This window comes from Pelmatolapia mariae, linkage group LG1 (assembly GCF_036321145.2).
Source record: "Pelmatolapia mariae isolate MD_Pm_ZW linkage group LG1, Pm_UMD_F_2, whole genome shotgun sequence".
In the NCBI taxonomy this organism is placed as follows: Eukaryota; Metazoa; Chordata; class Actinopteri; order Cichliformes; family Cichlidae; genus Pelmatolapia; species Pelmatolapia mariae.
The window spans coordinates 26579338-26602218 of NC_086227.1; the positions used below are offsets into that span (position 1 = coordinate 26579338).

General features: G+C 40.3%; 1 protein-coding gene across 3 annotated transcripts; it reads right to left on the reverse strand.

Moving 5' to 3' along the window:
* Positions 1-14242: 14242 nt before the first annotated feature.
* kcnk2a (potassium channel, subfamily K, member 2a) lies at positions 14243-22585 on the reverse strand. Of its 3 annotated transcripts, none has more exons than XM_063461938.1 (7): positions 22473-22585; positions 21289-21379; positions 20286-20403; positions 19556-19716; positions 16859-17045; positions 16244-16383; positions 14243-14578 (listed from the first exon to the last, which is right to left on the reverse strand). In XM_063461938.1, the coding sequence occupies exons 1-7, from the start codon at positions 22568-22570 to the stop codon at positions 14243-14245; spliced, it is 1131 nt and encodes a 376-aa protein (XP_063318008.1). In that variant the 5' UTR covers positions 22571-22585. The 3 variants fall into 3 exon arrangements, with proteins under 3 accessions (XP_063318008.1, XP_063317928.1, XP_063317848.1); XM_063461858.1 differs by having other exon boundaries at positions 16244-16385; positions 16852-17045; XM_063461778.1 differs by having other exon boundaries at positions 16244-16392; positions 16844-17045.
* Positions 22586-22881: the final 296 nt, after the last annotated feature.

Genomic DNA, 22881 nt, shown 5'->3' on the forward strand with positions numbered 1-22881 from the left:
CGCTAGCTTTGTGGTACCGAGCGTATTTTAATTCAAACAGCACCAAATCACAACAACAGTCGCTTCAAGGCGCTTTATAATAATGCAAGGAGAACCTCAACAATCATATGACCCCCTATGTTCAAGCACTTTGGCAAAAGTGGGAAGGAGAAGCTCCCTTTATCTTATCAGACTGAAGGAGGGCCATCTGCTGCGACCTTTTGGGGTAAAGGGAGGTAGACAGCCAAAGATTAATAATAACTAATAATTAACACCCTAATGGGGTGATATGGTACTATAGAGTTATTAAGATAAGATGGGGCCTGATTATTTAAGACCTTGTATGTGAGGAGCAGGAGAACTAATGTGTCAGGAGCATAACGCAGTTGTTTTTTTTCTTGGATCCAATTTTACATTTTAATATCACGCTCTTGTCCTTTTGTGCAATAAAAGTATTGTTCATATCTTCAATCCTCAGAAGGTGTTGACCACATCTTTTACCATTGAAGCAAAATTGAAAAGTGCCTGAAAGCCCTGGGAACACCCCTGATCTTAATATTATTAATGGGTAGAGTACACTGTTGAGAGGGTCACTCGAGGATATTCTTGGATCAATTCCTTAACCAGGCTTTGACTTGTGTGGACATGTGGTTGGGATCATTGTCTTGCTTGAAGGCACAGTGATTAATTCAATTTTTGCAGTGGTGTGTGTCACATTCTTCTTCAAAATGGCTTCATTAGGTCTCCATGTTCACAGGGGTAGTTGTGATGTGTTCTTTCCATATTTTCTTACTCCTGCCATACCGAACAGATTTTAGTCCTTTCGGTTCATTAAATAGACTCAGAACTGTTGAAGTATCTGTGTTGATATTTTATTTCCTGACTTCTTCAGGCGCTCCTATAGGTCTTTGTCAAATACACACAGTTGTCAGTTGTTGGTGATGAAACAACTGATTCAATTCTTTGGGATTAGAAGTTTTAGGATATATTAGAAAAGAAATGCTTTGAACCAATATTATTGATCTTCTCTTTAGAATTTAGTTTTTGAGGTATTGATGTGTGGCGACCTTTTGACCTATTGGTCCTCTAAGATCCTGTAAAGACACATTAAGAAAGGACACATGAGGTATTCGTCAGTTCTCCTTGGAATACAGTGGAAGGAAGCAGAAGACGCCATTCATTGAGCATGCCCATACATTTGTCTCATGATAGCAGCAGTGACAAGGACACTAGCAAAAGCAAAACTAGAGAAAAATCAGTCAGGAAGAATACTGACAGAGCAATGGTCTGTGGCCACCTCCAACGAAACCATTCCCTTTTGGGGGGGGGTCGCGGGAGTATACTGTATTCAAATCTGTGCATCAGATGTCATCATTTCTTTTGATTCTCTTGCTCTTGAAAGGCACATTTGGCAGTTCATATGAGCCATCTGCACATCTGCAGTTTTGAGTTGCCAAAACTCTAGTATACAGAGGTTATGCATGGTTATATATATGCATGGTTATATATAACCATGTGATATAAACTTGTCAGCCTTTTTGGATATGTGACAATATAGGATGAAGAGAATAAGGGTCCAATCACACAGGCTTAGGCACAAGTCAGTGACCCCAGTTTTTCCATAGCAACCCACTTGTCACTGGGAAAAAATGTGTATTCCAAAACTGGTTGGCTAACCCTTGTGACTGCTTTGGTTGGTTGTTGGTCACTGATGATGCTGCCATCTTAGTTTGGACCTGTCTACAAGCACTGTACAACTGCTCTCGAAGCTGTAGTGAAACGGGGGACTACAAAGTAAAAGTTGTATGTTTTGAAAAATAATAGCTGCATCACCCTTTCTCAAGTTTTTTTGTGGAGAACCATACAAACTCACCAGAGAGGTAGCAACCTCCAGGAACCACTTCCAACGAGTTGGGGAATATACATTACTTGTATTACGTCTAATATGTCAGACAAATCTCAAGCACAACACTATGGCTTCTCTCCCTTATCAGACACTTTCACAAATCTTCTTCCTGCCAATACTTCAAATCAAACTCCCAAAGGATGTTTGGTTTCCGAGTGCAATACTGGCACACTTGAAACCGCGTCCTCTCTCGTCATCATCGTTAGGGCCTTTCTTGAGTCAGCATTATGGTAAAGGGACTGGCGCTTTTCTACTCTCCCAGAAGCACTTTGAAACATGCCACATTCAGCCATTCACATAAGCACTTTCTTCTGTGCTTTTTTAAGTGCTCGCTTGCTAACGTTCACACACATTCATCAGAGAGCAACTTGGGGTTAGAATCTTGCCCAAGGATATATGGCATCGAACCACCAACCTTCCAATCAGTAGATGACCGGCTCGACCTACTGAGTTACAGCCACCATTAATTATACTCCCCATCATTCAGCACACTGGGTTTCCTTTTATGAAAGCTTTTAAGGGGAAAGACTGTACAAAGTACTGATTTTGAAAATTACTTTGTTCATAGTTCTCTGTACAGTTGCATATTATAGTAATAACACGTGTGTATCGAAAATTCCAGAGCACACCTGGACTTGCCTGGTGGCGTTTGGGAACTCCTTCATTCACCTGGTTAGTTCATTCATCTGTCTGCCTGGCAGCGGGTGAGGGAACAGTAGGGCATGCTGGGTTATGGGAACTGAGAGCAGATGACACAGTCACACATCTCAGAGCGGATACAGTCCTGCTCTGATGTCTCTGGCTGGAGCTGTTAGCGGAAGCTGCAGTGCCAGAACCAACTCTGGCCCAGGACACGGGAAGTGAGTAGATGGGTCCGCTGAGCTATGTTATCACTGGCACTCGGACTGGAGAGTGTGTGTTTGTTTATGCATGTGTGTGTGTGTCTGTCTGTAAAACTGACAGACTGACTGACTGTCGATCCCTCCGCTGTATGCATGATTTGTCCCATTCTTTACCCGGCAACACTGTGTAAGCAGCAGCTCTCAGAGGCAGAGGAGAATCACTGGCAGGAAGTGTCGCCTGGTGTGTATGAACAGGACAGAGAAGAAGAGTTTAACAGTCAGTGATTTAAAAATAAATTTTGTGTCTGAAGTGCTGAAATACAACCCAGTGAAGCAAAAGCAAAGCAATTATTAATTAGCCCCCTTAGCTAATTATAGAAAACCGCTGATTACTTGCAAATGAATGGTTCATTTGAAGAGTTGTAGTCAGAATTTAGAGTGCATCACAGCTGTTACCCTATCAGCACACCAATCAGCATAGCATTCTCCACGTCTTCTTCACACTTTGACCCTACAATCCAACTGACCTAGACAGAATCGGGACGCATTGCTGAACATTCCAGCAAGCACCTGATGGCCAACACCTGGAGAACCAGAAACTCAAAATAAGATTCGGCTGCAGAAGAGGCTGTTTAGCATTACCAGAGATTTGGCAATTTTTACATGGACCCAACGCACATAAATTTTCATTACAAATGTGGGGCCATTTAGGAGGAAAAAGATTTATTGCCAAGAAGTGCTGTTACAACAAAGAAATTGTCAATCAAACACAAATTTCTTAGCTTTTTGCGCTAAATTTATTATACTACAGAGATAAGAAGATATTCTTGGCATTAAACAAACTGCACTGAAGTGGTTTGAATCATATCTGATAAATTTAACTTTGTGCATGCTAATGTGGGGTCTTCTTCACAAACAAAAGTTAGTTCCACAGGGTTCTGTACTGGGACCAATACCTTTTACTTTATAGATGCTTCCCTTTGGCAACATTATTAGAACACACTCTATACATTTTAATTGCTATGCAGATGATACCCAGTTTTATTTATCCATGAAACCAGATGATAAAAAATCAACTAGTTAATGTAGCCACGTTTTATATACATAAAGATCTGGATGACTTCTAATATTCTTATAGTTATGGCTGGATCAGGTGATCCTGATCTATCCCTTTGTTATACTGCAGTAGGATCAGAGTGCTGGGGATTTCCCATAATGCACTGAGTGTTTCTTGTTTAGATAGACAGACTTTTATTGTGCAGGAAACAGTGAACATAAGAGTGAAAATACTAATTTCTTTTCACTCCGTGTGTGTTTGTAAACCACTTTGTGTTGCAATGGTTCAATGAAAGTCCAGACTTTGACGGGACTCTTAAAAGAGCTGTGGTTAAACAAATGTCCTCTGTAAAGATGATTTTAAAAAATTATATCCTGATATGTAAAACCTGAAAGTGCGTGTACTTTCACATGACAACATTTTCATGCAACCAGCCATCCATGCATTTTATTATGCCATTTAGCCAGGACTCAAACACTTCATATAATCTATTCCAGTACAATGCTCACTTTCTCTCCAAGCCAGTAAACACCCACCACCTTTAAACTCCACAACCCCAGTTAAACAAACTTTATGTTCAAGGTTGAAGTTTCAAAAGGATTAAAAAAAAAAGCACCTGAGAGTTTCTCACAGGCTTATTAATACCCTATGAAAAGTTTATGGCTGATAGGTATAGATAATTTTTCTTTCATGAAATTGGAACAGTTCCGCTTTAAATGTCCCAATTGAAACATGTTAAGCCAATACTGTAATCTTTGATGCCCTTAAAATCTGAATGCTACTAGTCTTTCTGGTTTTGTTTAGTGTACATGTGATGCCTGCTTAAAAGCACCTGAACAACTGGCATGGGTAGTGAGCTAAATGAAGCATATGTCCTGGTGAAGTGGTGGGAAAAGAAGCCACTGGATTGGTTTATGCTGTCTGTCTGCTGTGAGGGGTAACTTACCAATCTATCTAAGTCTTCTAAAGACAGTAATGCAGGAAATAAAAAGAGAAATAAAAGAGGAAAGCATAGAAATAACAATGAAGTCAAACTAATAAATGGCTTGATCATAAATGTCTTACATGTTTCCACTTAGGTTTTTCTTAGAGAGAAAATTTGCACGTGTTGGCTTTCACTGAGGTGTCTCTGTGCTCCTCTTGGACGAGGATAATACGTTCACCTAGACACAGAGTGTGTGAGCTATTTTTAACAGCCACCATCACTGGGTCCCTTTTTTTTTACAGCACCTTTCTAAGCAAAGAATTGCCTGTGCATGAGGAGAACTAAAAATGGAAACCATTACAACAGAATTAACATAAAAGCCAGTGGATGCTCCGGTTCATCTGACTTCTGTAGATTTAATGTTTTGAAGCACCTTCAACGAAAGAATTAGAACAACAATTACACTGGACCTACATGCTCTGTAGAGATATGTGTTGTATTTAACAATGACCCAAGGTTTTGTTGATTTCTTGAGAATTTAGCTTTTACTCTCAAATGTAACACATGCATGATGTTGTAGAGGAACTACTTTTAAACAGATGGGGACAAATTAATTTTAGAATATGCATTTTCTTTTTTGATATGGCAAATTACAGCAATGGTTAATTAGTGGTTTAGTGCAGGATGGGTAGTTCGGTTTCTTTGATTTCTGAAGAATTTGATCTCTGGTTTTATTTGGGGAGGGTGTTAGCTGCAGAGACATATTGTATAGGAAACTGACCAGCACAGTTTCAAACTACGATGACCTGGATGACTGAGAACCTTCACAGACATATTGCCGTACATTTTGGGAGGAACATCCTTCAACTGGTGCGGGAGTATGAAAGGGAATCAAGAAAACTAGCGGATTATAGGAACCATCTCCGTTTCAACCTGAGATGCAGACAAAGCAGAGTTGTTCCTAAGAGCCTGCGCCTTGGATCCACTGTCAGGGGACACAGAGCAGACTTGATTCTACAGAGAACACAAAATCACCTTCTAAGTGAAAGGATAAGACAGGTCCATTTCACTATAGATGCCCTCCAGATCAAGATCAGCCAGACTCTGCAGGAACTGGAAACCCTTCTACCCTCTCCAATCCTAGAAGAGGTTTACAACTTTGTGGACAAGGCTCAGCGGGCCCAACACTCTAAAGGAAAAGAAAGACAATGCAGGAAATTCCACACCTTGCTTTCAAAAACACTCACTCCTCAGTCTGAATCTACACAACTCAGAGAAGAACATACACCTGAGGACAGTCAGGAAAAATGGGTGAAAAACTTTTCAGACCGGAAGCTCACTGAACCTGAAAAGAACGTATTAGCCAAAGGACTCAATTTTGCCATTGCTCCGCAACAGTTGCCCATAGTGGACCTCATCACAGCCACAGAAACTGCCATACGGATCAACAAATTATCACAGACAGAAGCAGAGCAAATCAGGATGAAAGTCTCAGCCACCCTCTCCAGTGCCAAAGTCCCTCCGTCTAACCTCACATTACAAGAAAAGAAGGCCGTCGCTTCCCTGAGCAAAGACCACAACATCACTATATTACCAGCGGATAAGGGAAGGTGCACCGTAGTCCTAAACACAACGGATTACCACACAAAGATCACTACTCTCCTCAGTGACAACAATACCTACGAAGCCTTAAAGCGAGACCCCACAAGCAGCTACAAAAAGAAAGTTATAGCTTGCCTTCAAGATCTTGAAAGGAACAAAATCATCGACCGCCTCACATATCACCGCCTTTATCCAGGGGATGCCATACCCTGCATTTATGGACTTCCTAAGATCCACAAGGAAGGTGTCCCTCTCAGACCCATAGTCAGTAGCATAAACTCAGCCACTTATAACATTGCAAAACACCTTGCTACCATCCTTGCACCTCTGGTGGGGAACAGCCCACACCACATCAAGAACTCCACCGACTTCACCGACAAGGTCGAGAAACTTACCCTGGATCCAGATGAAACCATGGTGTCCTTTGGTGTAGTCTCTCTCTTCACTTGCATACCCACCACGGAGGCTGTGGAGACTGTCAGAAAACGATTACAAGAAGACAACTCCTTGGAGGACAGGACCAACTTCACACCCGATCAGATCTGCACACTGTTAGACCTCTGCCTCACCACTACATATTTCAAGTACAACGAGGGTTTCTACAGACAAAAACATGGCTGTGCCATGGGCTCCCCCGTGTCACCTATTGTAGCCAACCTTTACATGGAGGAAGTGGAAAGAAAGGCTCTTGGCTCTTTTAAAGGAAGAGTACCCAGCCACTGGTACAGATATGTAGATGACACCTGGGTCAAAATCAAAACACAAGAAGTGGAATCCTTCACTGCGCACATTAACGCCGTGGATAAAAACATCAAGTTCACCAGGGAAGACACAAAGGACAACTGCTTGCCCTTCCTGGACTGCGCTGTGCACATTGAAGAAAACGGCAACCTCAACATTGAAGTTTACCGGAAGCCCACACACACGGACCAGTACCTCCTCTTTGACTCCCATCACCCTCTGGAACACAAACTTGGAGTAATCAGGACCCTACACCACCGGGCAGAACATGTTCCCTCTAAGCCTGAAGGGAAAAAGAAGGAACACACACATGTAAAGGAAGCACTCAAAACATGCGGTTATCCCAACTGGGCGTTCATAAAGTCAGCAAAGAGACACAGAAAAGAAGATCAGACACCAGCGAGGGAGGATAAGAAAGACAGACGCAACAACGTTGTCATCCTCTATGTAGCCGGTGTATCAGAGAAACTCAGGAGAGTTTTCTCCAAGCACGACATCCCAGTGTACTTCAGACCCAGCAACACACTCAGACAGAAACTGGTTCACCCGAAAGACAAAACTCCAAAACACAGACTTAACAACGTGGTGTATGCTGTACAGTGCAGCGAGGAATGCCCAGACCTCTACATTGGAGAGACCAAACAGCCACTTCACAAGCGCATGGCACAACATAGAAGAGCCACCTCCACAGGACAAGACTCAGCAGTCCATCTGCATCTTAAGGATAAAGGTCACTCTTTCGAGGATGCCAATGTTCACATTTTGGACAGAGAGGACAGATGGTTTGAAAGAGGAGTGAAAGAAGCCATCTATGTCCACTGTGAGCAACCATCTTTGAACAGAGGCGGTGGTTTACGACACCAATTGTCTGCCATCTATAATCCAGTTTTGAGATCCCTTCCCAGACGCCTTAACGCCCACTCACATTCTGGGCCATCTGACCTCAGGAATTCACATGATAGGGTGGGGCCAGGTTTAACAATGAGCTCACCCGAAACCCTGGCTGATTAGGTCCCACACCCGCTTTCACACCTTGGCTCATGTGATTAGAGGATCACCAGGGGGTCCTTTGTCCCTCTTTGGGGGGGATACTCCCACTTGGTTTAAATCTGGGACTCTCGGCCATTTGACCTTAGAACTGAAGAAGCTTCTCGGATGAGAGGTGAAACGTCTTCAAGCAACTTTAAGAAGTCAAGACGCTTTTCTTTCCAAGCTCCTTAGACTACGATGACCTGGATGACTGAGAACCTTCACAGACATATGACCAGCACAGTGTCTTTCTAAATGCAATGTGCTTAATGCAGATTACTCCTTCAACTTACTCTGAACAGTAGCATAAACAGTTTTGTTTTGTGTGTTTTCACGTGTAAGTTGACCTATAAAGCTACCCCCTTGTGATCTTTCCCAGTGTTCAACTGCCCAAAGGTCCATAGTGAAGGGTAGAGAAAGGGTTACTCACTGAGCATCAACTTTAGGTTGTATGTATGAAAAAAACAAACAAACTTGAATGCATAGGCTTAATGTACTTTGCACCCTGCAGCTGTTGATGTGCACACAACTACTGCGGGGGTGTCAAACTCAATTTCACTAAGGACCACACTGGGAAATGAACCTAGACATGTTTAGATTAATGACATGCTGTAATTTAATCTAAAAATAAAAACATCCTGAATAATACAGTTACATATAATCTCGATAGAAATTCAGCCCCTTAGTCAAAAAAAATAAAAAATAAAATCCTTAATATTGTCCTTGCACACATTTCTTAAAGTTTCACTCAGTCTGTTTCATAAGACTGAATACAAAAAATGAATGGTTGTGTTGGGAGAACAATGAAGATATTTCGCCATTTAGTTTACGTCTTGTATACAGTTATTTGGCGCACATAAAAATGTGCACATGTGCAGAAAGATAAACAGACATAAAAACCAGATGCCTAACTTAAACTGAATGATTCACCTGACATTTCCTCTTTACAGTTGCTTCATTTTGAGATTCAGCTTGTGCTTTTTCACGCAGCTGCATGGCACTTACTGACTCTGTTGTCCCAGTGGTGCATAATTGTATGAGACTGACTTATCAGATACATGGGTTTTTCTTTACTCTTAAAATTGCCTGTGCAACCGGTGTGTTCTTGTGTTTTGTCTGAATGAATGAAAGGTAATGCTGTAGGTGATGTCAGACGCCAGAGAACTGGTGGAAAGAAAGCGAATGGTAGCTTAGAATTTAACAAATGTTTTTTCAAGCTTCGATTATACCAAATTGACAAATAACTAACCACATCTGCTTAATGCTCAGACAATCCACCAAGCGGTGCGGCTTCGCAGCTTACCAAAGTTGTACTAAAACATTTTTTGACAGATTTTTGCGCGCCATGTACCGCATAAAATCGGTTCGAGGTCAGTAAGCACAACCAGAATTCATACATAAGGCGCACCAGAATATAAGGCGCACTGTCGATTTTTGAGAAAATTAAGTGCGCCTTATAGTGCGAAAAATACGGTATATATATATATATATATATATATATATATATATATATATATATATATATATATAAAAACACCCATCTCGCCCCTGCGGGCGGTTTATCCTTCAAGCTCGGGTCCTCTACCAGAGGCCTGGGAGCTTGAGGGTCCTGCGCAGTATCTTAGCTGTTCCCAGGACTGCGCTCTTCTGGACAGAGATCTCCGATGTTGTTCCCGGGATCTGCTGGAGCCACTCGCCTAGCTTGGGAGTCACCGCACCTAGTGCTCCGATTACCACGGGGACCACCGTTACCTTCACCCTCCACATCCTCTCGAGCTCTTCTCTGAGCCCTTGGTATTTCTCCAGCTTCTCGTGTTCCTTCTTCCTGATATTGCTGTCATTCGGAACCGCTACATCGATCACTACGGCCGTCTTCTCCTGTTTGTCTACCACCACTATGTCCGGTTGGTTAGCCACCACCATTTTGTCCGTCTATATCTGCAAGTCCCACAGGATCTTAGCTCGGTCATTCTCCATCACCCTTGGGGGCATCTCCCATTTTGACCTCGGGACTTCAGAATGCTACTACGCAAGTAACCCTGGCGGAAGGGGTTACATGAATAGGATGAGGGACCATATATACATATATATATATATATATATATATATATATATATATATATATATATATATATATATATATATATATTCACAGAATCGGCTACAAAAGCTGAGCACCTTGAATAACACACTGGACAGAGTAATTGTTGAAAGTCGGTATATTTTCACTTCATATGTCATACAAAAAACTTTGTCACATTCGAGATTAGCTCTACAGACATTTTCTTGTTATAACATTGTGTTCTTCCAGATTCATTAGTGTCGAGTAATTTCACCAGAGTTTAGAAAAATACAGTCATCATCATAAAAAGATGAATATATCTAGAATTGAATAAAAACAATGTAAAGGTTAGTTTATTTTAAAACACAAAAAAGACAAAGCAAACAGATGAGGCAACATCAGATTACTACTTCCGTTCACTGTTAGTACCTAACCACACAGATTTTAGGTTATTACAGAAACAAAAACACATCTATAGAAAATTCAAAACATTTTCTTAATCTGTTCCACTAGCATGTCCAGTGGGTGTATAACCAAAGTCCTTACATAATCTCTAAAGACAATCCATATTATTTATTAAAACAAGCTTCTTAGGACTCAAAAAAAAAAAAATCTAATAATTGGTACTTTGCTAGATTATTGTAGCAGATATAATCTAATATATTCTGGTATTACACTTTTATCTAACAGTCACAGTTTATCTTTGGTAATACAGAAATTGCAGGCTGGGTTACAGAATCATAATCGTTTTCTTGTCACAATTATTAGCTCAATTCAAATTCACTTAATTGTTCGATCTTTTTTATCTGATTATTATTTCAACCCAGTTTATCTGTATGTTTTGTTTTTCATGCTATCCTTATATGTTACAACAATCTGAGAATTAAGTCCTCTTCCTTGGATTATTTGTGAGTGAGAAATTCGTGTGTTAAACCATGCAGTTGTCACTAATGCCACTTCACAATAACAGTCACCACCTTCTGACCGGATGGATAGGTTTGCTCTCAAGCCTTCAGCACAGTGTTACGTTCAAAGGCATCAGCATAAAAGTGCATTTCAATGGCAGGTGTACACACATGGAAAAAGCACTGTGCACATTCACCCCAAAACCTTCATCTTGTCCTCAACAAGGCAAATTCACTTCCATTACATCTCTACAGTGTAAACACAAATGGTTTGATATTTCATGCCTCAAAAACAATTTCCACTTTCCTATTTAAGAGCTCACCCATATCCACATTAAATTATATCTTTAAAATTGCAAACACAATGTATGTCTTGCACACAAATAAAGATGATTAACACTTTTTGCAGTCTAACAGTTGTCTGCAAGAAAGGTTTTGACACATGCAGTATAAAAAAAAGGCATTCACTGTTAATTATGTTAGCTTTGGGTTGTCACCCCAATACGTTATCAGAAATTTTTTTTATGTTGTTTGACAATAAAATAAAATACATTGCCTTCTAAGGATGTAGTAGACCTGATTGAAACAAAAGAATCTCCAGTATTTGGGGGAACTGTGTCGCATACGGTTGGCTCCATAAGTATTTCTTGGTACACCACCACAGCGGATTTTAAATCAAATAACCAGTATCTGACTGACTTTAACAAAATGCATTAACTGTTTAGGAATTTCAATTTTTTTTTTGAAGATTTTCAGAGGTTCAAAAATAATGGGATAACCCACTGACAATTATTTAATGGCCAGGTGAGGACATTTTCTTAATTATTTCATTACATCTTCAGCAAATAAAAGATTTGGATTTGACTCCAAGTGTTGCCATCGTTAGGTTAAAATTTACCTCTCGGAGAGATCGCAAAAACTTTACGACTGGCCAAATCAACAATCTGGTACAGAAGGCATGCACTGGCCATCTCAGCAACACCAAATGATAACTAACATGTATGATGACAGAATTATTTCTTTGATTAAGAAAAACAACTTTCAAGTAGATATTACTTTCAAAGTGTACAATCAAGAGATGCTTTTAAGTTGCAAATCACTGTTTGCAAGGATAGGAAAGCCACATTAGACTCCCTAACTCAAAAAAACTGACTTAGATTAATAGATTAACTAAACAAAAGAGAAGAGGAAGGAAGATAAAAGTATGGAGAAAGCGAGAAATGGCTCATGGTCTGAAGCGTAGCATGTCATCTGTCAGACACGGGGGAGGTGATGTTATGGCATGGGCATGAATGTCTGCTAGTGGAACCTGATCACTAGTGTTTATTGACAATGCAACCGCTCTGATCTCAACCCAGCAGCAGATACCTTTAGCTTTTAATAAGTAAATGCAAAACGAAATGCACAAAAGACCCACAAACAATCAGCAACTGAAGGTAGTTGCAGTAAAGGCACAGCAGAACATCTCCAGGAAAAAAACACAGTGTTTGAAGATGCTCATGAGTTCTACACTTTAGACACTCATTGACTGCAAAGATTTTCATCCAACTATTTAAAAAGACTGTAGAAAAATGGCTGTAGTTCCTAAAGAGTTCGTGTAAAAGTTTTGTAAACCTCTTAAATTAAAGTCTGCACTTCAATCACATCTGGAGTGTTGAATTTAAAATCCAGAGGTGATGTACAGAGGCAGAGTAACAAAGCTGTCTCCAAATTCTTTTGGACCTTACTCTATGCGTATATATATTTATGGTTACAACTATGTGTGCATTGCATCATTGAAAAGTAACTGGTACAGTACACCATAACATATGAATATTTTCCACATCCAAACACAGATACAAATTCTACTGATATTGAAGACAGACTGGATGAATATGATGGTGAATGACCGAGCTCTGTACTCCATATGTAGCAATGTTTCTTAAATGGAGTTTACCAGATTGGAACGGCTTACTGCTGCAGATAAAGCGTCCAGTCTTTAACATATCACCATGCAACTCACTGAACTGGTGCAAAATCGATAGTCCTCTTCACTTCACTTTGTGTTGTGCTTGGTCTTGTGGGCAAAGTGAAGAGTTTGAGGCACTGCAGTGGTCTGACAAATCTTCATAGAGCCACTTGTTTTGAAAAAATACATCTACTGTAGCATTATTTTATGCCCTTTCCTTAAAAATGAGAGGAGCTTCGTAAGTGCAAAGCATGCCCTCTATTAAAACACATTATTAACATGAAAACATCATATAAAGATTAGCAGTAAAAGTCAAGACCGAACCACAAATAACTGGCTATCGAGATTTTTTTTAAACTGCAATTAAAAATCGTGGAAAAAGTAATGGCTTGTGGGTAATTATTAAACTGAATGAACTGAACTAAACATGCAAAATACATTTATACATTTAACAACATCATGTGGAATCAATAACACTGATCAAGTAACAGTACTGCTTTTTGGTATTACAGTGGCTTTCGAAAGTGTAATGACTCCACTGTAATAGTTGAATGATCATAGTCACAGTCATAGTAGAAAATTACACAAACATGCTCCCATAGAGGTTTACTTCTAAATACAGAAGGCCCCTACTACAATCCACAGACATCCTCCTCATCAGATTGAGTGACTTTTACAATTCTAATGTCAGTATGTTTTTTTAAATATACGTCTCTTAAATCGTGTTTATGGTCTTCGTTAACAGCAGGCTGTGATTGTCATTATCATAACAGCAGCACAGTGACTAACTACGTCCTGGGTTTATTATGAGCCAGGGACCTTTGTTGGATATTATACTCCTCTGTCTCTCATTAACGCCTGCCTGCCTCTAGACTGACTGAGCAATAGTGAAAAAAACAAAGCAAAAACAAATATGTTTAGTTGTTTCAGTTATGAAGACAGACAGACGCAGACTTCCAGCTTTTCAGTATGTCCTTAAATGTAACTTCTGTAAGATTTAGCCAAAAAATACAGTTCTGTATGTTGTTCACGCTCTTTCATTGTTGGGGTTGAGGATGGTAAAGTGGAATATGTGTGCAAGAGTTATCAAGCAAGGCTTTGACTCCTCTTTCACGTTGAAGATGTCTTCTGCTGGGGCCACTTTCAATATTTTGATTTCTGAATTCTCAAGCAATGCCTTGTACCACCAGTTATGACAAACAGAGAGACCTTGGAAGGATCTTGAGAGGTGCCGACAGTCCTTCTGCTACTTGAGGTGCTCAATAATTGAGATCTCGCCTCTCTCCAGGTCCGGTCCGTTCAAGACCAAAGCGCCATTTATGGCCGAAGGTGTCAATCCATGCAGTCTGGCCTCCTTCTCGTTTTTGTCCCGTTCATTGTTGAAATTGACAGACACGGCCCGCTTGGGCAGGGTGACCTCGGGAGCCGGGCTAAATCCCAGCTCTGAGGACAGCTTGCGTTTGATTGATGCAGCACGCTGGAACTTGTCGTGGATCTCAATGCTAACACGACGACGGGTTTCTTTGAACTCTGCAGAGACATTTGCCGTCCACTCTGCAGCATGCGCCCGGATCTCTCCAACCTGCAATGACACAAAGACATAAAGAGGTCAGTAGAAATGCATTAAGATGACAGGAGACACATGATAGCCAGCAACAAAAAGACTTTCACAGGTTTACTTTTTTTGTTTTTATCTGATAACAATGAAAGTAATATTTGCACACCTATTTAAAATATACTTCACCATCACAGTCTCATCCTCAGGTGTATCTAATATATCAGGGGTCTCCAACTCCAGGCCTTGAGGGCCGGTGTCCTGCAGGTTTTAGATATAACCATGGGTCAACACACCTGAGTCACATGATTAGTTCGTTGCCAGGCCTCTGGAGAACTTCAGGACATGTTGAGGAGGTAATTTAGCCATTTGAATCAGCTGTGTTGGACCAATGACACATCTAAAACCTGCAGGACACCGGCCCTCGGGGCCTGGAATTGGAGACTCCTGTAATATATAATCACGCATGTATTTTGTGTTGCTGATATAAACAGGACTCATCTTCATGTATATTTACTACAGAGTTGCTGTTGTGATTCTTTGATAGCTCTTTTAGACTGCAAAGTATAGCTCACTTTCTTAGTTCTGCTAACACTGAGTTTTAATTGATCTTCAATCCTGTTGGCGAGTGTTACAATATTGTGGTCGGGTTTCTGTCTTGACTTTGTTATTGATGCCTCTCAAGAGTTTCTCTATATCATGTTAGTCTTAGTTTTTTGTCTCTTACTGGTTGTCTTTTTGGTTATTTCCTGTTTTACTTTGATAGTTAGTCGTCTCTGGAGCCTTGCTTTTACTTCTCCCCACGACTGTCTTGATTTTTCAACACAAATTCCTCATTTATACCAGCTGTGTATAAATAGTCCTGCCTTCAGTCTTTGTGTCAATGTGTGTGTGTGTGTTTGTGTGCGTGTGCACTGCAGCCATACAATTTATGGATAATAAGATCCGCAGAGCCATTCTGCTACCCCATCTGGCCAAAAATGAAATCTCTTGAAGATAGTGATAATGTCTGTACTTCTAACTGCATCTGCGGTGATTTATGATAATAACACGCCTGCATCTACAGACCAGTGAGATGGCATATCACAGCAGGACTGCAAGATGTGATTATGTCATTGTGCTCTTGACAAAAATGTGACTTTCGTCCCATGAGACTCCAGAGGATGTTTTTGATAATAACTGCTAAAAATGTATGAAAAATTCTTTATTCATGCTCACCAGCGAAATCCAGGTAGCACAAAGAACACAGCTGTATCATTCAGAAGGAGACCCTGACAGTTTTTTAATAAAGGGCTGGAAATGTCCAGAAGTTCCTTTTTGGAAACAAGGTTGGATTTATTTTCATAATCTCTGTTATAGTTCGTATTAAGGTCATTTGATATCATCACACATTGTCTAAATGATCTCTATTTCCCTCTGGGGATGATCACAATAAGATCCAGTGCTTGTGTTTTGATGGCAGTGAGTCGATTGGATTAGAAAACAGTCGTAGCACTGAAATGACGTTAAACAGAGGGCAAAAGTTGAAGTGGTGATATGGCATAATGTAGCTCGAATAATGAGTGTCATTGTATAGAAAGAGGCACATGGTGACAGGTACACATAAAGCTGATAAAAGGAACAAAAACAAGCTGCAAAAAGTTAGACGAAGCCAGTAAATGAAGCAGAAAATAGAAACCGAGGGTCTCGTACCTCTTCTTTTGTCCTCTTGGAGATGACTTTCAGCCAGTCTCCAATCATACTGAGGATAGCAGCAAAGTAGGCCAGCCCAACCAGAATCCAGAACCACACGACTGGTTTATAGTAGTCCATGTACTCAATATCTGACCCACCTATAAACACACACACACACACACACACACACACACACACACACACACACACACACACACACACACACACACACACACACACGTGTGTGTGTATTTATATCCTTGTGGGGACATCTCATTGACACAATGCTTTCCCTAGCCGCTTACCCTAACCCTAACCATCAAAAATGAATGCCTAACCCTGACCCTGACCCTAAACCTAACCATAACCTAATTGTAACCCTGACACTAAAACCACATTTTGAGTCTCAAAAATGCCTTCAAACTCGTGGGGACCGGGATTTTGGTCCCCACGAGGGCTGATTGTCCCCACAAGTATAGTAAACTACCAATTTTTGGTCCCCATGAAGATGTTAATACCCGTCCACACACACACACACACACACACACACAGATTAACGAGACAGATCAACATGATTCAGAGAACCAGGTCCAAACTGTGTCTTAGCATTAAATCACTGGTTGTGCTTTTTACCTGCCACAAAGTCCCCAAAACCAATAGTAGTCAAGGTGATGACGACAAAGTACAGGGACTCCAGCGCAGACCAGCCCTCGATGTGTTTAAAGATAGCTGCTGGGAGGGCCACAAACAGCAGGCAGCCAAACAGCACGAACAGCAGCGTGGATATGACCCAGATCTTTGTCTGACTGATCTCCCCATGCTACACGGGAAAGAAAAGGACATCATTCAAATACTCAACATAAACTTTGTGTGTCTGCAGGCAGGGAGAATCCAGACATTAAGTATTCAGATCCCATACAGGTATAATACTGGATTAGATTCCTGCACTTGACATCACACCCAAATAAAAGTACAAAAGTGTCACCAAAGGAAAAGATGAAATATGAAAGAACTCAGTAGATGTTGATGTGGAGGTTGTGTTAATCTATGTATACAAGGCTGGCTCCAGTTACTTCTAATTACTCCAGTCTACCTGTAAAACAGCATTTAGTCATAATTAAGCTGTAGTATTACTCAATCGAAAATGTTAATTCTGTGGAAACCTGTCGAATGACAATATTTCATATAAAATAAAAGACAACGTGTTTCTCTCTCAGGTTAAACAGCTAAAGTCATTAAGGATTATTATCTGGTAAGCATTAAAGTCTGCAGAGTTGAGATGTTTAAGGTGGGACCAAAGTGAAGGACTGACTGATAATAATAAAGCAGACTGTTAAACAGAAAACTCTGAAGTGAAATGCCGAATTAGGCTGACGCTGTAAGCAGTAATGGCATTATTCCATAAATTGGTCCCGTGGGTGCAGCTGAAGAGAAAAGACATTCACTGAGGATAATGCTGCAGTCTCACACAGTCTGCACTGAGCAATCAGGCTTTCATAGTCACACAGGCACTTACACAATGAACTTTTGTCTTCTTTCCTTAATCACAATATTCATTACTCAGTCCCTCGGGTGCCCTGAGAGCAGCGGGAGGAGGAAATCATTCTAAAGTATGTTTCTGTTTTCAGATTTCTGCTCCTTCAAGACTACAAAACAAATTATTCACACCAGCTACTTAAACTTTGAAGACATGACTGCGAGCTGAGTCACCTTTGTCTCTCTTAATAGATCTGCAGGGGGTTTTTTGCAACATGTGAGAAGAATGTGACAACACGATAAATGAACGAATCAGCTTGAAAATGAGTGCCCTGCAACGACAAATACAAAGAGATCTTTTTCTCATTTGGATGAGCATCAAGTGTTTTAATGAGCACTGACTCCAAAATATAGGAACTGATACTCAGTCTGAGCACACTTACAATATTACTTTTTTTTTCAGTTTTAGTGGTCAGTGGGTAATGCATGACCTTACTGTTCCTATTGATGTATCTTTTGAGTACTAAACGTTTGGGTCTTTTTTAGGTTTTTCTATTTGTGACTGTATTTGTAGTTTGAATTCGGATGTGTTTAGGGTCGGATTATTGCGATTCCTCTCATTTTGGGTCTATTTCGACTTGATTTTATTATTATTGTAATGTCTTTCAGTTTTGTGGTTGGAGTTAGTCAGTCTTTGGTTCCTCTGTTTTCAGGGATGGTTAATTTATATAAATTTTTCTAGTAGCACCAGTCTCCTTAGTGTTCATGTGTGTGCCTTCTTCTGCATTCCCCTGTCCCTAACTTCTTAGTAAGTGTTTTAACACTTAAAAACACAAGTTAGTTAAACTTGAGGGATGGCACAAACCATTGTGAATTTATCTCCCTCGGTGCAAATGAAGCAACAAAGATGCTCCTAAGAGACAACAAGAACAAAACCCCCCAAAAAGGGAGTGATTTTGCAGGTGCTTGCTCTATCTTTATTCCTGATTCAGTTTTCTCTAGTGTTATTGTTCTTTTGTTAGTGTCTTTTTCAATGCTGGTAGGATGAGACTGAACCTGCAGCCCATTCATTGAATACAGAGAGTCCAGCCATTGCGAGAAGGTTTGCTGTGTCCCTCAGCACAGAGTAGACAAAAATACCAGGAAAATACCAGAAGACAGGCCATTACAGAAATAACACATGGACACATGGCATCAACCCAGCAGCAGGACCGTTATCTACTCCACTGCGTGAGCAGGAACAGGAAAAGCACTGCCAGAAATGAGAAATAACTCTTCAGAAATGACAGCAGGTTCACCTGTCACACTGAGCATATGTGACAGGCATAAAAAAAGTCCTGGAGATGCCGTGGCAAACGTGGTGCTTGCAACATCATCTTTGAAGAGGATTGAAGTCTTTCTAAGGCCTTGCACTAAATGGACAAGCTCCAGACTGTATATCTCAACTTCTTCTTAAACAAACTGCGTTCACAAGCTTAAAATCTATTAGCTGTCCCCTCATACAAAAGCGAAGACTGTGGTGGATAGAGCCTTTCAGTCTGTGGCACCAAGGCTCTGGAACAGTTTACCAATCCAGCTCTGTTTGTCTGACTCTGTGAAGTCTTTGAAAGAAACAGTTCAAAACTTTTCTGTTTTTTCAGGTCATTTTTAAGCAATAAATTGCAATAAAGAAGAGCCAGACGTTGTGAATACGATACAAAATCAAACTCATATATGCAAATTAATATTGAATTATTGTTTTGTGAGAAGGTTCAATAAAAGCTCCATCTTCAAAATATTTACATTTTCTGGGAATTATTTTATGGTTCAGGCTTTGAAAGTTTAATGTAATCGTGTTTGATGCTCCACACTCACCACGAACATCTTCTCCACTTTGTCAATGCCCTTGCCAAATATGGTGCCGAGCTGGTCTCCTACACCGGCCAAAAGGAAGCCAAACAGCGGTATCCCTAACAAAGCATAGACAATGCAGAATATTCTCCCGCCTTCGGTGTGGGGAGAGATGTTCCCAAAACCTGCGAAGAGGACACATCACCAGTGATTTGATGATTTGAATCCCGGTATTTGCTGCATGAAGACTGCATTTGTGAATTTAGTACAGTTTGGAAGATATCCAACCACTACACTCGAAACCCTGCTGGATAGATAGTGAAATATATTAGCTGCGTTTTTAAATTACACTTCTATGACACTGCATGTTTCCATTTTTTCCATTTTTGAATATATTCTATCTAATTACAAAAAAGAGTTAATATAACTCAACTAAGGTGAAAGTACAGTGTCATGCAAGTAGAAATAACCACTGTGTTGAAAGTGAGGAGAGTTTAAGAAATCTATACACATGCATGCACAAAGTAAATGTATGGGGAAAGTAAGTGTGCTAGTTTGATTATATCCACAAAGCAGATGTATAATCAATAACTAAAGAAAGGTCACTGTTATATAACTTACTGTAAGAGCTATATTTAGAGGACTGTCAACTCAAAGGTAAACATAAATTAATAAAAAATGGAAAATATACAATGTGGTTCTTTCGGTCTGAACATAGATGCTCTTTGTGTGAGTGTATGTGTGTGTTTCCTACCAATGGTTGTGATGACGGTTCCAGCAAAGAAGAAGGCAGAGCTCAGGTCCCACAGGCTGCTGTTGTTGGTCATTGTTCCTGCAGGATTTACTCCTGAACGGATGGCGGACACGACTTGCTAAACGATAGAGAGAAAGAAAAAGACAGCCACAGACAGCAAAACTACATTTAAAAAAACAAAATAAAGTGCAACTATTAAAAAATAAGATACAGATAAGGAAAAAAAGAGTATGAATATAAACATAAATATGATTCTTTACAGTTTACATCAACAGATGGAGTAAGCGATAACAGGGTGAATAAATTAGAGGTGATATTGCAGATCTCCTGTCTGGTAAGCTGGGATGGTATTAGAGTATTATATATGATAAAGTGTTGTTGTGTGTGGGCACAGCTTTAAAATGTATTTAAACATCCTCCCTGCAGAATGAGGAGTCATTCAGTCTAAAAGCCACAGGCAGAAAAGATCTCCTGTAGCGCTCAAACCTACACGTCAGAGCAGCCTCTTACTGTGAGTGCTGCGATGACCAATCAGGGTGCCATGCATTGTTGGATTGTCCCTAATGCTGAAGAGTTTCATCAGCATCCTCCTCTCAGACATCAGTAAATCATTAAAAACCTACTATGACACACTTTTCTTTGCAGATGTGCAGGAATGTGTTTTTGTGCTTGCCTGTGTAACAAATTAAAGAAGGAAAATATATGAAATATCATTGTAAACTAGGCAAATATCTACAAGTGATAAAGAAAATACATTATCTTGAGTGAATTTAAGAATTTCTGATTTTCTTGGGCCATAGCTGAAAGACCAAACAAACAGCAAGAGTCTGAAACAGAACAGAAACTCTCAGTATCTCAGACGCTCTTCCTTTTAAAGCTAAAGGAGCTGTCCATGGTGCTGAAACCAGTGCTGCTGTGCAGAATCATAGTAGGGTACAGTACATACGCTGCTCTACTTAGTGCATGAGTTTTAACATTAATATTAATGTCAGGTTGGTCTTACCTTAACCAGCTCCTCCAGCTGGCTCTGGTTGACACAGGAGTGTCTGGAAAGGAACTGCAGCTTCTGGGACAGGATGGCCAAACGCTGTTCACTATTAGAAAGAGAAAGAGTACTATTATGTCAACTGAACAATGTTTGATTTGGTTTATTTGGTTCATAAACATCAAAGACTAATGGAATTATATATAAGACAGCCTAAATATTTTAGAGTAGGACTAATATGCTCAGTATTTCTGTATTACTCATGGGAATCGTTTGGGGGCTTTCCTACTTTGGTGAAATAAATAATCTCAGTTGTGTCTTTGTTAACTGTGGGAAATGAAGGGTTCACAGCCAAAAATACAGCACAGGATACTGGGAAAAATCAAATCTGTATTACCAGGCTGAGGTCATACATGGAAGGTCAGTCACTCTGGCAAACAAATCTGGCAGATAGAAGATCAGAAGCAAGATCCAACAAAATAGGCAAAAGATCACTCACATCAGGTCAGAAGTAGTAAGAACACAAAGGCACAAAGAGTACAACAAAACACGAGGAGCAGCAGGGCGTGTCTACAAGGGTTGTTTTTATGAAGACAGAACAGTCTGGAAAATGGGAAGTAAAGAAGTTGGGCTATGGATACCAAGGTAAGTGACTGAACAGAGATAAAGAGCTGGAAAGTGAGCAAAAGCTGGAAGCAGGAAGTGTATGACAAACAAATATTTCAAAATAAAACAGGAAGTGAAAACACAGAAATCCAAACACATGATATGAAACTAACACAGAAGCCCCAAAATTAAGTGCAGTAGAACTGTACATGTTTTAATGACTCAATCAGTTTCATGCTCCCAATCAAGAGCAGAAACTACTAGCAAAGACTTGTATATATTCTTTAGTCATCTGTGTTGAAGACTGCATTAAACTAGGGCTGTTTCAGGAAGTGCACTACAGGGTACCCAGTGGTGAGCTGAAAATACATAAAGCTAAAAGTTTACATCTAAACATTTATGACTTTAATAAACATAACATTTAATATATTTTTACTTTAAATAAATATTCATAGAAGACCAAGAACAGCACACTTATTTGTAGGGTCTTAACCTTTGGGTTCATTGCCACAGATTGGAGAGAAGCAGTTATGGGAGGGGTGGGACAGCTAAATCGATGGATGGATGACTGGCCTACCTCTCTTTAACCTGCTTACCTCTCGTGGGGCTGCTCCAGGGATCTGAAGACTGCTGCTCCCATCACCAGGTACAGAACCACCAAAAGAAAGATGGCTGTCACCGTCTTCCACTTCATCACTGTTGCAACCACCTGCAACACTTCAGCTTGTTAATCAAATCATATACATACCTGCATGCAAGAGGTGTCCCAAAATAAACTACAATGACACCACAGGGTGTAACAAAAATCCTGTGAAAACATCTCATTTGTTCTCACCTCGCTCTCCTCCGGAGGCGTCAGTGTCATTGGCTTTGTGGAGAAGGAGAGGCGGGGCTTAGTGTTGTGAGTGGCGGATTTAGGGTCCAATAAGTCTGGAGCTGCCACTGCCAGGGGAAATGAGAAAATGGCATACAATTATTTTCCCTCCCATGCACTTTTCTCCCTGC

Bases quoted from the DNA above. Each gene is read 5' to 3' on its own strand.
- kcnk2a (XM_063461778.1), bottom strand. From the start codon at position 22,570: ATGAAGTGGAAGACGGTGACAGCCATCTTTCTTTTGGTGGTTCTGTAC. The intron at 16,393-16,843 runs AGTGATTTAATG...TGTGTGTGTGTG, and splicing joins GGCAGGTAAAAAGCACAACC to TGTTTATAGGTGGGTCAGAT. The intron at 14,579-16,243 runs GTACGAGACCCT...GTGTCATTGCAG, and splicing joins CCAAGAGGACAAAAGAAGAG to GTTGGAGAGATCCGGGCGCA.